At 51.1% G+C, this 12,923-nt stretch overlaps 1 protein-coding gene across 1 annotated transcript; it reads left to right on the top strand.

Annotated features, from left to right (window-relative positions):
* Nucleotides 1-10,736: 10,736 nt before the first annotated feature.
* FOXE1 (forkhead box E1) lies at nucleotides 10,737-11,876 on the top strand. Its single transcript, XM_017887556.1, is given in 4 exon segments — nucleotides 10,737-11,096; nucleotides 11,099-11,173; nucleotides 11,176-11,235; nucleotides 11,238-11,876. Coding segments are annotated over 4 exon segments (1,134 nt in total).
* The last annotated feature ends 1,047 nt before the right edge of the window (nucleotides 11,877-12,923 follow it).

Below are 12,923 nucleotides of genomic sequence, written 5' to 3'. Positions count from 1 at the left end.
AAATTACAAAGGGAAATATTCAAACATGAATATATGAAGCTTTTTATGTATACAATCAAAATTTTAAAATAAAGAAGCAACTTCAGCAATGCTATATACCGTACACATGCTAATATAGGCTTATTAATTTTTTAAAAATCAACCATCCAGTATAAGTAGAGAGAAAAATAATATTAAAGACAATTGATTTTCAATGGCAGTGCCAAGGTAATTCAATGGGAAATGATAATTTTTTCAAGAAATGATTCTAGAATAAATGGGTACCCATGTTGAAAACAAAATGAATCTCAGCTCTTACGCCATCTAAAACAACTTGAAATAGATCATTAACTAAATATAAGAGCTAAAATGTGTAGAAAAAAATGTAGAATATTTTAGTAACTTTGGGTTAGGCAAAGATTTTTTAAATAGGACACAAAAGCACCAACTATAAAATTAAAATTCAATAAATTGGACCTCATCAAAATTTGCATTTGCTCTTCAGAAGGCACTATGACAAAAATGAAAAGCCAACCCACAGACTAGAAGAAAATATTTGCAAAACATATATTTGACAAAGTACTGGCATAAAGAATATAAAGAATTCTTACAACTCAAAAAGACAGCAAACAACCCAATAAAAAAATTGGCCAAAATTTCACCAAAGACATGTCATCAAAGAACATCTACAGATGGAAAAAAGCAAATAAAAAGAAACTCAACATTGTTTGTGGTAAGCAGCTTCTAAGATGGTCCCCAGTGATTTCCAAATCCTCGTATTCACACTCTGTGTGATCCCTTCCTCTTGAGTATAGGTTGGACATAGTCACTCCTTTCTAACAAATAGAAATATGAATAAAAGTGATAGAAAGCACCTCTGAGATTAAGCTACAGAAAGACTGTGGTTTCCATTTGGGTTCTCTCTAGTTTTCTTTCTCAGATCACCAGCCTGAGGATGCTCGGGCAGCCTACAGAGGTCCACGTGATGTAGAACTGAGGACGACCAACAACCATGTAAGTGAACTGGAAGTGGATTCTGTAGTCCCAATCAGCCTTGAGATGATTTCTACTTGACTGCAACCTTATAAGAGACTCTGAACTAGACACACCCAGCCCTTCTAAGCCACACCCAGATTCCTAACCCACAGAAACTGTGAGATAATAAATGTTCGTTGTTTTAAGCCAGCAATTTGGGGGTAATTTGTTGCACAGCAGTAGATAACAAATATATGATTAGTCATGAGGTAAATACAAACTAAAGCTACCAATGAGATACCTACACACTACCTAAAATAGGTAAAATTTAAAAGACTGAAAATGTCAAATGTTGGTGAGGAGGTAGAGCAACTAGAACTCTCATCTACTGGTAGTGGAAACAAAAGAAATACAGCTACTTTGTGAAATGTATTTGGCAGTTTCTTAAAAGTTTAACCATACTGTCTGCACCCATAAAAAAGAACAAGATCAGCTGGGTGTGGTGGCTCACACCTGTAATCCCAGCACTTTGGGAGGCTGAGGTAGGCGGATCAAGAGATCAAGAGATCGAGACCATCCTGGCCAACCTAGTGAAACCCCATCTCTACTAAAAACACAAAAAAGTTAGCTGGGCATGGTGGCGCCTGCCTGTAGTCCCAGCTACTCGGGAGGCTGAGGCAGGAGAATCACTTAAACCCAGGAGGCGGAGGTTGCAGTGGGCCAAGATTGCGCCACGAAACTCCAGCCTGGCAATAGAGCGAGATTCCGTCTTAAAAAAAAAAAAAAAAAGAACGAGATCACATCGTTTGTGGGAACATGGATGATGGAGCTAGAGGCTATTACCCTTAGCAAACTAATGCAGGAACAGAAATTCAAATACTGCATATTCTCACTTATAAGTGGAAGCTAAATTATGAGAATTCATGGACACAAAGAAGGAAATAACAGAAACTGGAGCCTACTTGAGGGTGGAGGGTGGGAGTAGGAACAGGGGCAGAAAAGATAGCTATTGAGTACTGGACTTAATACCTGGATGATGAAATAATCTGTACAATAAATCCCCATGATACAAGCTCACATATGTAACAAACCTTCACATGTACCACTGAAACTAAAAGTTAAAAATAAATAAATAAATAGAAAAAAAATTAACCATACTTTCAAAAGGAGTAATCTCTATTTAAAAAAATTAAAAATAAATAAAATAGAAATAAACACAAACATACAACTACCATATAACTCAAACATTCCTCTCCTAGGTATTTACCCAAGAGAAATGAAAACATATGTCCACACAAAGACTTATACTCAAATATTCATAGCAGCTTTATTTGTAATAGCCAAAAATGGAAACAACCAAAATGTCCATCAATAAGTGAATGGATAAACAAATTGTGGTGTACCCATATAATGGATACTATTTAGCAATATAAAGGAATAGACTATTAATACCACAACATGGATGAATGTCAAAAGAGTGTATACTACATTATTTCATTTATATAAAATTCTATAAAATGCAACCTAATCTGTAGTGATAAAGTAGTTCAGTGATTGCTTGTGGGTAGTGGGAGTGGGGGATAATTTGGTCACAAAACAACAGGAGGAAACTTTTAGGGGTGGTAAATATGTTAATTATTTTGATTGTAGTGAGTCACAAGGTACCCTTGGAGAGAACTTAGTAACACTGTATTAACCATAAAAAATGCGTGGCCCCATATATCTTGTTCTTGGGAATTTGTCTTAAGGATATTTCAAAAAAATATAAAAAGCTTTTTATACAAACACATTCACAGTATTTTCACCTACACCAAACATACTGGAAATTACCTAAGTGCCTAGCTACTGTGAAAGGGTTAAATCAACACTAGACCATTTCATTCACAATTACAGATGAAAAGAAGTGAGGAGCCGCATTTAGCTATGTTTATAAAATAATGCAAATGCACTTTGTAAAAACTACAGAATTGTACTTATGCTATGGTTACACTTATGTAAACATGCATACTTATGCATAAGAACACAAAGGGAAGAAAAACAGAACAGAAAATTCTAGTAGATGAATGATAGGTAATTGGCGTGTGGGTGACTTTTTCTTCCTGATTTGTCTCCTGTAACGTTACAATGTTTTCATAACAGTTTTGAAAATGTTTTCTTGTTGGTTTTGGCTCAGGCTCCCAACCCAGTGATTATTCCATGCCTTGAGTCTGTCAGCTCCCAGCATTAGCACCTCAGTGTGGTCAGCCACAAGCCGAATCAGCCTGCCTTCCTCTGTGTCTTCCTCTAAGTCAGGAGTGTCCAGTCTTTTGGCTTCCCTAGGCCACATTGGAAGAAAAATAATTGTCTCAGGCCACACATAAAATACACTAAAACTAACAATAGCTGATGAACTAAGAAACAGAAAGAAAGAAAGAAAGAGAGAGAGAGAGAGAGAGAGAGAGAGAGAGAGGGGGGGGGGGGGGGGGGGGGGGGGAGGGAGGGAGGGAGGGAGACAGGAAGGAAGGAATCTCATAATGTTCTAAGACAGTTTAGGAACTCGTGTTGGGCAGCATTCAAAGTTGTCCTGGGCCGCATGAGGACCGCAGGCCACAGGTTGGACAAGCTTGCTCTAAGTCATTGATAAAATGCTGGACAGGCTTATGGTATGGTGTAAAGGATGCCCCCTTTTCTTCTCTTGGTGGAAATCATCTGTCACTGTTTGACTCTTTAGGTTATTTCAATACTAATAAATGACAAATTCTAGAAAACCCCTTCCCAAGGAAGGGGTACTAAAAGGTGGATTAACAAAGTGAACCCGAGGAACGAGTGGAACTGCTTACCTGTGCTTGGAGAGTCTTGTTCATCCACTGGGTAAAGCTGACGTCAATCATCTCTGGCCAGCAAATGCCCCAACTTTCAGAGGCTGCTCCACAAACCAGAGATGAGAATATAGTAGAAAGTCTATGAGAGGGTTAAAACTTTGAAAACAGAAGTGACAGAAGCCTGTGCAGGCTTTCAGTGAGCATTAATGTGATTCTTTCCATAGCTGGGCCACTGCTTTGCCTAAAACAGTCTTGTAGGGCAGAGCCCGAGTGGTCAGAGGGCTATTGGAACACCAACGCCACAAGGCAGCTGATAGCCTTTCCCAAGCCTTGTCAACTCCACCTCCTGGACATTTCAGAAGTGATCTTTCCTCTCTTTCCTTTCATTTCTTTCCATCCCCACAACCCTTACACACATCCAGGGCTTCACCACTGTGTTAGTCCACGGACCCAGAACCCTGTTCCAGCAGTATGTTTGGTCCCACCACCTATGGACAGTTTGGCCTGGCCAGGACTCAGGGAAGGCAGGGAGTGCCACATACCAGCCACCCAAGGTGAGGCCCCCTACAGGGGCCTGAGCAGCTGTTCCTCACCTTTTCATACTCCTGGATTTCGTTCAAACCCACATCAGGAGGGCAAGCTTAGCTCTCCTGGCCAGCCCCAGGGTTCCCTAGAGTCCTACCCTACTGACTGATGGGCATGATGACCATGCGAATGGCTTCAGGATTGAAGAAAACGCCCCTGAACCTATAGAAGCTGGGCTCCAGCTCAGTGCTGAATCTTTCTCAGACCCTCCTGCCAAAAGTTGGGCTACATCTGCCCAGGCAAAGGCCAGGGCTGCATGCACATGCAAGGCCCTAAGTTTCCAAAACACCAGGGAGAAAGGCTGCTCCTGAGAGACCCTCAGACCCCAGCCCAGTAAGGCCAAGTTAGCCAAACTGCCCCTCAAAGCTTCTTATTTCTAGACCCCAGGATCATCCCAGGGTTCCCCAGTACCTGAACCTAGGGTAGAGGATGGTGCTCTGAGTCTGAATCTCCCCTCATGCCGGCTTATCACCTGCAAGATCCCTGTTTCTGGGCTGCTTTGCAGTTGTCCACCTGTCTAGATGGCCTACCTTTCCATTACCGTGCCTTCCAGATCCAGTGCTCTGCCAGTTCTCCTGGATGTGCTCCCAATGCCCAGTTAGTGACAGGTCTGAGACTAGCCCCTGGGTCTCCTGATACATTAGTGTATTTAACATGCACAAAGTGGTTAAAACAGTGTGTGTTCATGGAATAGTTATGTATGTCTGACTTACTATTACTAACTTTCACAATTCTCTTACATTAGTATTTATACCCATTTTATAGATCAACAAGTTGAGGCTGAGTGGATAAGTGACTGGCCCAAGGTTGCACAGCTTGGAAGAGGCAGAGACAGGAACTGACCCAAGACTGGATGACTGAGTAACAGGCTCTCTCAGGAGGGTCACATTGTGACAGAAGACTTGGTAGGGGGCAGTGTCCTCAGATGCTGGGAAAGGGAAGACCAAGGGAGAGTGGAAAGGAGCTGCATTGTGTAAGGAGGGGCCTTGAATGACAGGCCCAGGAAAGAGCACTTGATCTTGCAGGAGGATGACGGGAAGCACTGAGGGCTTGTGCAGGGCCAGCAGGAGCGCCTGCTGGGAGCAGACTGTTTAGAGCCTTGGACAAGTGGAGAAAGCTGATGCCGCATAACCCTGTGTGCCTCTCCACTCTGGGTCAGGCTCTGCTGAGCAGAGGAAGCTCTTGGGCAGAAAGGCCGAGGATCTGACTCCCACCCGCTCCAGGGTCCTTCTGGGTGGAAGTCCCTCTGTCCTGTCTTGTCACTCTCTGTGCCATCCTCCAGGACAGAAGAGGCTCGTATGGGCAACTGGAACCTGGCTGGAGTGTGAAGCTGGCCCCCTCACTTCCAGCCCATGAGCTGCTGCGATGGTGACTCCCGGGAGATGCGCCTAGAGAGGCAGGACACATGAACGCATATTCACAACAGAGGCAAAAGACTGACGGCGAAACCGAGAGAGACGCGCACTCCAGGCCTAGAAGGGGAAAAAAGCCCGAGGGGGAGTAGGAAGAGGCCAGAGGAGGGCTGACTGCTCTCGCCTGTCGAGGTTCCAGTGTCTTCCAGCTCCCCGCGCCGCCTCCTCACTGTGCCACCACCCACCTCATGCCTCGGGCGCCAGCAGCCAAGCAAGCAATCGGGTTGGGTTGTAGGGGGAGGCAATCAACCCTGTTGCCCCTCCTCAGGAGGCCAGACTGAGCTGCAGGATGGGATCCCTACAGAGACTGACCTGGGGAAGGGGGAAAAGTCACTGCCTCTTCCTGTGCCTCTAGTGGTTGAACTAGAATCCAGGCTAGCTCATCTCCCTTTTGAAGGGGGAAGGGGAGTTATCATCGGCTCTTTTGAGATTGTCTTGCAAACCATGGACTCTCTCCCCAGAAATGAACACCCACAAATTTCAGGTTTCCAAGTGTTCCAAAGCCGCGCACAGATTTCGGAAACAGACCAAGAAACCTGGACTCCCGAAGTCGCCTGGGGGCCGAGAATCCCAGGTCGCCAGGGTCCCAGAATCCAACTGAAATGCGCCTGCGGGCCGCCACCTTCGCCCCGGGCCATGGCTTTGCCAGGAATGCCCACCACCACAGCTGAACTCCCGCCCGCCTGGGTCGGATCAGACGCGGGTGGTGGCCTGGGCTTCGTGGTCCTCGGGTCCGGAACACAGGGAAAGTGCGTGCAGCCAACCTAGAGCGGGAGCAGGGTCTGGCTTGACTCTGTCCCCAATTCGTTATGCGCAGTGGGACAAGTCCGCGCGTCTGGAGCGAACTTCTCCTTCTTGTTGCAGCCGCAAAGCTCCTGGACCTCCAAGCCGGCTCCTGCTCTCCCCGCTGCTCTGAGAACGCTGAGTGTCCCTGGCTTGAGCAGACTGGGTTGGGAGAGGGATCTATGGGAGGACTTGCGGGGAGGTGGGTAAGAAATGCTAGGTGCTTCTTACCTATGTAATAAACGAATTTCCATGATTTCCTTAAATCGAAGAACTGGTTGCCTCTGGGTCTGCATGCAGGAGAATCTCCGTCAAGGAATCTGGAGGAATTTTCCTTGACTCCTTGGACCCCTCTCGTTTTTATTTACAGTCTCCAATTCAAAACTGGGGAAAGCAGCTGTTGCAGAAGAACATCTTCTACAGATTAACAATAGCACCCCCAGCCTCCTATGCACATAAAATGGCCTGCTGCAGGCAGGCTTCTCCGGGGGTGCTGGAAATACTTGAAGGGTTGAAGACCAGCGGGAAGCAGACAGAAATCACTGGCCCGCCCATGTCAACACCAACCCACCCCTGCTGGATTGGGAGAATGATTTTCAAGGGGCTGGAACCTGCCCTTCCTAACTTCCAGATGATTCATAAACGTTAAGGAGCACTGTGCCAGAGAAGAGGGGAGGACTTGGCCATGACCATGTTCCTTCTCAAGAAACTGAGAAGGAAGAAATGGGAAGAGATAGGAAATGTCCCAAGGAGATTTCTGTGTATGGTTTTGATCCAAACGGGTAAATTTGTGACCTATGTACTCACCAAATCATTTAATGTGAACTCACCATGGACTCACAGAATCTTCAAATGCATTATTCAAACAGAACATTTATGAAATAGAAATTTAGGGGTCCTTTGTGAAAATCTTAGAATCATGATCTTGGAAATTCTAATCCCATAATGCTAGGTATTTGGTCTCGGCCACAGGAGTAGCTTGATATTGACAAAGTTGGAGAAAACAATCAGAATTCTAGAAGAATGAGGTCACAGACACAAGACATGGAAGATGAGAAAATCCTGAGATAAGAAGGCTTTTAGCCATAGTCGTTGCAGCTTAAAAGTAGAGGATCATAAAGTCATAGGACTAACCATTAAAGCATACAATTATGAACATTAGGATAATTATTAGAATCAGATTATCTGAGCTACAGAATAGCGGATCCAGCACTAACATTTTAGAATTAAGGAAGGAGAGAGTTGGGGATTTACAAGATTCAAATTCTTCCAGTCAAACATTCCTACACAGGAATTCAAATTAAATAATATATAACTTAGAGTGGAAAAAAAAAAACTAGAGAAGTGGCAGCTTCAAGAGTGGCATCACATTTTCAGGCACAAAATCTTAGTGTCCCCGGTTTTTTTGTTTGTTTGTTTTTGTTTGTTTGTTTTAAGAGACCGGGTCTCCCTCTGCTGCGCAGTCTGGAGCGCTGTGACTACTCACAGGCACAATGATTGTGCACTACAGCCTGGAACTCCTAGGCTCAAGCGATCTTCCTGCCTTAGCGTCAAGTAGTTGGGACTACAGGCTCCCGCCACGGTGCCTGGTTTAGTCCCAGTATCTTAATACATACGTTTTTAGACTTTGACTAGAAGCTTAAGTCAAAGGAATATAAGCACAGTCCAAGTTAGACTCCCAGTCATGGAATCTTCGAATTACAGGATCGCATTCTCTAGATTTACGGAATCACGTTAGAACAGCGGTTGTCCAGAATTTAAAATCTGGGTATCTGAACCTCAGAATCTTGAAAAAGTTACTGAGAGCCACGAAATCCCGTATTACAAGGTGCCTATAACATAATCCAGTTAAAATTTTAAAATTTCAAGTTTTTTTCCCTTTGTAAAAACGAAACAGGACGAAATATGGTTTTTTGCTTCTTCATTACTTGGGAAGAAGGAAACCAGGAGTTTTGTTTAGCGAGTGCAAAGCTCCTCTCCCTTCGTTCGACCAACCGGTTCTCTGCCAGGGAAGGTTGTCAAGCAAACGCTTTGAGCGTTTCCACACACCGGGTCGACGGAGCGAGGATCTGGGCTTTGCCTCGCTCTTCCGAAGACAGCTGCCCAACGCTTGGCCGGGCTAAGCCTGCCCTCAGCTCACCGCCACAAAGAACGCGACTAAAACCCTGGAAGGCGTGCCACCCGTTACCGGCCAGAACCCTCCTCTTGGGATCGACCACGCGCTCGCCTGGCGCCCTCCGCGCGGCTCTGCACCCACAGCCCCGGCCCCAGAAAGCTGTGCCGGGACTGGAGCCATGGGAACCCGCGCCAAGACCCGGAATCCTACGGGTAGCAGGGGCCTCGGAGATCAGCACACGCCCTCCAGCCGATATTTAACAGAGTAGAACACTGAGGCCCTGCGAGAGGACAAAGACAGGCCCTGGATCTCCCAGTGAATTGCCAGGGAGCGATCTCAGGTTAGGACCAAGTCCCGGCTCAGGGACAGCAGGAAAGGAACTCAGAAATTGGACACCCATGAAGTAAACGTGTCCCGACTGCCCGCCCCTTCCCCGGAGACGCGCCCACCAGGCCACAGCTCTCTTCTCACTCCCCTATCACCTGCAGCCCTCACTTCCCGCTGCGGGAAGGGGCTGCTTGGCTGTCTCTGGGGGTCTTCAGAGCTACCCTGGCCCCGGGGGATTGGAGGAGGAGGTTACCTATCCTGCGTCGTCTTTAATCCGTGCGCCACTATCCATCAAATAGAGACAGATCCTGGGCCTCTCAAAGACGGATGATTGGGAGTGGGGAGTGGCCTAACCCTAAATATCTACCACGTAAGGACTCTTGAGATACCCAAACCCCGTACAGTCGAGGGATCCAGTGCCCAAAAAGGGAAAGTGGCTACCTCTACCACACAGCTGGGAAGCGCAGTCCTAAGAGACGCAGGTTGGAGACTCCACTAAGCGGAGAAGTCGCAGTGGGGCCATGGCAAGTCACCTTCCCTTTCGGGCCTAGGAATACTCATTCGAAAGATGGGGGGACTGGAGTGCCGAGTGACTGTGGCAGTCACGATTGGGGTTTGGAAACCATCCTGAAAGGCCCTGGGAGCCCGTCTCCCGGAACTTCTCCCTCCCCATTCCCACAAAAACCAAGCGCCCTCTCGGCCAATTCTCACCCTCTCAGGACAAAAAAGTGAGATGTGCCCGTCCTTTCACCGCGAATCCCAGCCCTTTGCAGAGACCTGAAAAATCCGAAAACTCCGAGTTCGGGCGCCGAGGTCTCCCGAGCCGGTTCCTGAACTCTCCGGGCCTCAGTCTCCCGATCGGGGCGCGGAGGGGACCAACCCGGGGGATCTCCAAGCGCCCTCCCCGCCCTGACGTTGTGGGGCTCCTACCGCGCCACCACAGCTGCTCCTACCTGGGGAGGTGCGCCCGAGCCCCGGGGGGCGGGCAGTCGGGGGGCGGGCAGGGAACCGGTGCCGCCCCACGCTTCCTGGCGCCTTTAAGGAGGAGAAGCCGGCGGAGGGAGGAGCCGGTCCCGGTGTGTGCAGGGGAGCTCCTCGCCAGAGGTCCGCAGGGCTGGAGACCCACGCCGTGGAGAGGACCAACCTCAGGTGGCCCCGCCTGGGCCCGCGCCCCGACCTCGCTGCCCCCGCCTAGCCTCTCTGCCCGTAGCGCAGACCGCCGCCTTGGCCTCGGGGGTAGGGCATGGGCGGCCCCCGCCAGATCTCCCGGCGCCTGTACTAACTGACCTGGCTCTGGCCTTCGAGCCCGAAGCCTCTTCTGCACGCACAACGTAGGCAGTAATCCTGAAACCAGCCGGCACCACAGACCAGCTGCAGCCACCCCAACCCAGGGATCACTTCCGGACCCCTCGACCGCCCGGCACCAGCGCGCACGGTGCCCTTCAGCCGGCGACCAGAGTCCAGTCCCAGTCGCGAGGCCACCGCCGCTGCCCGCCTCGAGCTGCACCACGCGGGCTGAGCCGTCGGCGAGCGGGTCACTCCCGAGCTTCTGTCTGCACCGCGCCAGACCCAGACGACGGACGCCGAGCCTCCAGCGCGCGCCAGCCTGGGCCGCCTCTCCGGGCCAGCCTGTGAGGATCCCCTGAGCTCTCCGCAGAGGGGGGCGAGCTGTCTGGTTCCGGAGACCCCAGCCCGCCCCCCGCCCACGACAGCTGTTGCGGATCCAGAAGCCCGGCGGGCTGCGCGGACGGCCCGGCCATGACGGCCGAGAGCGGGCCGCCCGCGCCGCCGCCAGCCGGAGGTGCGGCCTGCCCGCTGGAAGGAAGAGCGGCGCCCAGACGGCGGCAGGCCGGCTCCCAGGGAGCCGCGGGCCGCGGGCGGGCGCGGCGGCCCCGCCGCAGCGCCCCCCTGCAGCGCGGGAAGGCGCCCTACAGCTACATTGGCGCTCATTGCCATGGCCATCGCGCCCACTGGCGCCCGAGCGCCGGCCTCACGCTGGGCGGCATCTACAAGTTCATCACCGAGCGCTTCCCTTCTACCGCGACAACCCCAAAGAAGTGGCAGAATAGCCATCCGCCCAACCTCACGCTCAACGGACTGCCCTTCCTCAAGGATCCCGGCGCCGGGGCGGTCGCCGGGTAAGGCAAGACTACTGGGCGCTCGACCCAACGCGGGAGGACATGTTCGAGAGCGGCCAGCCTTCCTGCGCCGCCGCAGAGCGCTTCAAGCGCCCTCTGACCTCTCCACCCTACCCGGCCATACATGCACGCACGCGCGGCCGCCGACAGCAGCGCCGCTGCCGCCGCAGCCGCCATCTTCCCGGGCGCAGTGCCCGCCGCGCGCCCGCCCTACCCGGGCGCCGTCTATGCAGGCTACGCACCGCCGTCGCTGGCGGCGCCGCCTCCAGTCTACTACCCCGCGGCGTCGCCCGGCCCTTGCCGCGTCTTCGGCCTGGTTCCTGAGCGGCCGCTCAGTCCAGAGCTGGGGCCCGCACCGTCGGGGTCCGGCGGCTCTTGCGCCTTTGCCTCCGCAGGCGCCTCTGCTACCACCACCGGCTACCAGCCCGCCGGCTGCACCGGAGCCCGGCCGGCCAACCCCTCGGCCTATGCGGCTGCCTACGCGGGCCCCGACGGCGCGTACCCGCAGGGCGCCGGCAGTACGATCTTTGCCGCTGCTGGCCGCCTGGCGGGACCCGCTTCACCCTCCGCGGGCGGCAGCAGTGGCAGCGTGGAAACCGCGGTGGACTTCTACGGGCGCACGTCGCCCGGCCAGTTCGGAGCGCTGGCGCCGTGCTACAACCCTGGAGGGCAGCTCGGAGGGGCCAGTGCAGGCGCCTACCATGCTCGCCATGCTGCCGCCTATCCCGGTGGCATAGATCGGTTCGTGTCTGCCATGTGAGCCGAGCGTAGAGATGAAAACTCAAGACACGTCGGCTGTTCACACTTTCCCCACAACCTGAGAACAGGAATGGAGAGAGGACTCAATTGGGACCCAAGTGGAAAAGACTGAGCAGGCCACAGAGGCTCGGGTCTCCCCGCGCACAGCGTAGGCACCCGGTGTACTCTGTAAATGGAAGGAGGTGGGGCGAGGCAGCCAGAGCCCTTGGACTGGCACAGGGACCCTCGATGGAGCGAAGCCCCCAAAGGGGATGCTTTCTGGCATTCCATCGGAGAGGGTCCTTGGCGGTAACCAGAGGGCAGCGTAGTGTCAACACCAGAGACCAGGATCCAAATTGTGGGGAATCAGTTTCTGCCTTCCATGTGCTGCGGGAAACTCGGGCCTTTTTACGCGGTTCGGCCTCTAGTGCTTTTAACTGCGTTACTACATTAAAAGGCTCCGGCAGCCAGCGCCTTTCTTCTTAAAGCGAGGACAAATTTGCAAAAGAAGTAGCCTTCTTCTTTTTTAAATGGGAGAAATCTCTGCTCTGGTTGACCTGGGCTGGTTTTCCCTGTCTCTGAGAACTTGAGACCTAGCTCCGAGTTGAACTGTCTCAGCGCTCCAGTCCCATCACCTGAACCTTCAGTCTCCCCCATCTGTTACACGAGAGGGCTACAGGACTCTACCCACCGCTCCCGGGTTGTCATTCAGGGCCCCATCATCTTGGATGCTGCCCTGTGTATTTGGCAGCAATGGTGGACCACCCAGGGCCTCTGAGTAGCCACCCAAAGCTTAGCCGCTGTTCTAGGGAACGGAAAAGAGCTCATGGCCAAGCATCTAACCTAAAGTCCCAGGATTGGCTCCAGGCAGCAATTATATCATAACTTATTGAACTTTTGAGCAGGTTGTGCTGGCAATTTCATAGCTGTTACTGCCCAGTCATAAATCTGGTTTTCCATTATAAGGCAGCTAGAAATACATTCGTTCATTTGTCCACTGTTTCTTGTCATCACGCAGCCCTGGACCCAATGGGTGAACTAAAGTTTAAGGAGATGAGAGGACTCAGGG

This window comes from Rhinopithecus bieti, unplaced genomic scaffold (assembly GCF_001698545.2).
Source record: "Rhinopithecus bieti isolate Rb0 unplaced genomic scaffold, ASM169854v2 scaffold_16773, whole genome shotgun sequence".
NCBI lineage: Eukaryota > Metazoa > Chordata > Mammalia > Primates > Cercopithecidae > Rhinopithecus > Rhinopithecus bieti.
The sequence above is the reverse complement of the archived record's forward strand: the minus strand, read 5'-3'. Positions and strand labels throughout refer to the sequence as shown.